The sequence below is a fragment of the Penaeus monodon genome, chromosome 34 (genome assembly GCF_015228065.2).
Source record: "Penaeus monodon isolate SGIC_2016 chromosome 34, NSTDA_Pmon_1, whole genome shotgun sequence".
Taxonomy (NCBI): Eukaryota; Metazoa; Arthropoda; class Malacostraca; order Decapoda; family Penaeidae; genus Penaeus; species Penaeus monodon.
This window is the reverse complement of record NC_051419.1, coordinates 15111401-15113123: the sequence shown is the minus strand read 5'-3', so window position 1 is coordinate 15113123 and position 1723 is coordinate 15111401. Positions and strand designations below refer to the sequence as shown.

General features: G+C 48.1%; 1 protein-coding gene across 1 annotated transcript in view; it reads right to left on the bottom strand.

Moving 5' to 3' along the window:
* The window catches only part of LOC119594615, a 2202-nt gene extending 648 nt beyond the window's left edge, over positions 1 to 1554 (bottom strand). Inside the window, 3 exon segments of the mRNA XM_037943667.1 lie at positions 111 to 250; positions 400 to 1312; positions 1516 to 1554. Of these exon segments, the coding sequence (XP_037799595.1) occupies positions 111 to 250; positions 400 to 1312; positions 1516 to 1536 (1074 nt within the window). The 5' untranslated portion in view covers positions 1537 to 1554.
* Positions 1555 to 1723: the final 169 nt, after the last annotated feature.

Sequence of the window (1723 nt, the reverse complement as noted above, 5' to 3'; positions counted from 1 at the left end):
TTCTACTATGAATCTATAACAAGGTAATAGTCCGATACATGAAAAAGACCAGTATGTCACTAATAAAAAAAAGTCCACAGTGGCAACAACAAGAATGATAATATACTAACAATCAGGAAAGATTCGGGATTCTGAAGCTGCGTCGCCCAGAAGGGGCTTCCTCGCTCGATGGCCGTCCCGTCTGCCCATTTCCAGCTGCCCTCCTCTGCCGCGTCACTTCCGCCGAGCCAGTAGTCGTGGTGGTCAAGGCCTGGGGGTCAGTCGGAAGCACGGGTAATTGTGTGCCATATGTGGATAGGTATATAATGCAAGAGAGGTCTCCCCTTGAAAAGTCGAAGACAAATGAGAGTGTTGGGTTTTTTTGGGGGAGGTACCTGTGTGTGGCATGGAAACTCGTACCTTCAGTGCGAAGAATATGAAGCAGTTGCTGGAAGAATTTGGGCACGGCGACCTTGAGCATCTCGCTCCATCTCGCGGCAGAAGTAGCTCATGGTCCCCAGTCGCCGCTGAAGAAGGGCTCCACGAACACGCAAACGCCGAGCACGTCGTGGAAGTGCGAAGGGCAGCCCTCCTGGGGACTGATCTGGATGAGGCCGTCGAGGTCGGTGCCAAACCAGGATTTTGCCCGGAGTGCCTCTGCCTCCTGCGCGTCCGCTGCCCAGACGGTGATGGTGTCGATGTAGAGTGTGCTGTAGTTAGGCAGGTTGAGGATGGCCGAGGCGGAGATCTCCGTGGCGAGGTTGTTTTGCAGAGAGAGCGTGAGCGGGGTGGTCGGGGCGTCCAGGAGGTACTTGGGAAACGTCCTGATGTTGTTGTTACTGAAGGAAATGGCCTTTGCTTTGGTCACGAAGGAGATATCAGGGATGGTTTGCAGCAAGTTGTGACTGACCCAGAGGCTCTCCAGGTTGACCAGGCCCTCGAACACGTCATCGGGAAGTTGAACAATGTTGTTGTGGTAAAGATCCAAAGTGTCGAGGCCAGCGAGGGGCTTGAAGGCCCCGGCCGCCACGCTCGTGATGTTGTTATTATTGAGCATGAGTTGCTTCACGGAACCAAGACCCACGAAATCGTCAGCATGGATCTCAGTAATAAAATTATTGCTTAAAATGACGTGAGTGACGAAGGAGAAACCCTCTGTCCAACAATGGCGAGGAACTTCATGCAGATTGTGTTTATCACAGTCCCAAAGGATATCCTCGCCAATAGCCATAAAGTCGCACGGACAGACCACGGACCCCATTACCTCCTGCTGGGAGTCCATAAGGAAGTCTTGGCCAAAGGCATGGCGGGCCAAAGCTCCTGTGATATTTATCTGGGTATAGAACAATATGCTTTAAAAGAGAAAGTGTTATCTATTAAATAGATCAAAAAAGATTTACTAGATCTTTCTTTTCGTCTCTTAACTTCTAACTTTAGTAATACATGTTTTAATATCACACTGTTAACAGCAAATTAAATAATTGCCGCGGAACATTGTCTTCCAAAAATCCACGCAAATAAAAAGGGAATACTTACGAGTAAAACAGGAAACAGCATATTAGACTGATGATGTAAGCCAAGTTAATTGTGCGTGAAGGTGCAATTCTCTTAAGTAGCCGAAACCAGGTTCACAAAAATTATTCTTTTCCTTTTTTACTGTGGTTTCCTGTTGGTTGTGAAAAGCAAAACAGCTGTAACGTTCGTTATCTTTCCTTCCAGATCACACACACACGTATAAGTGTGA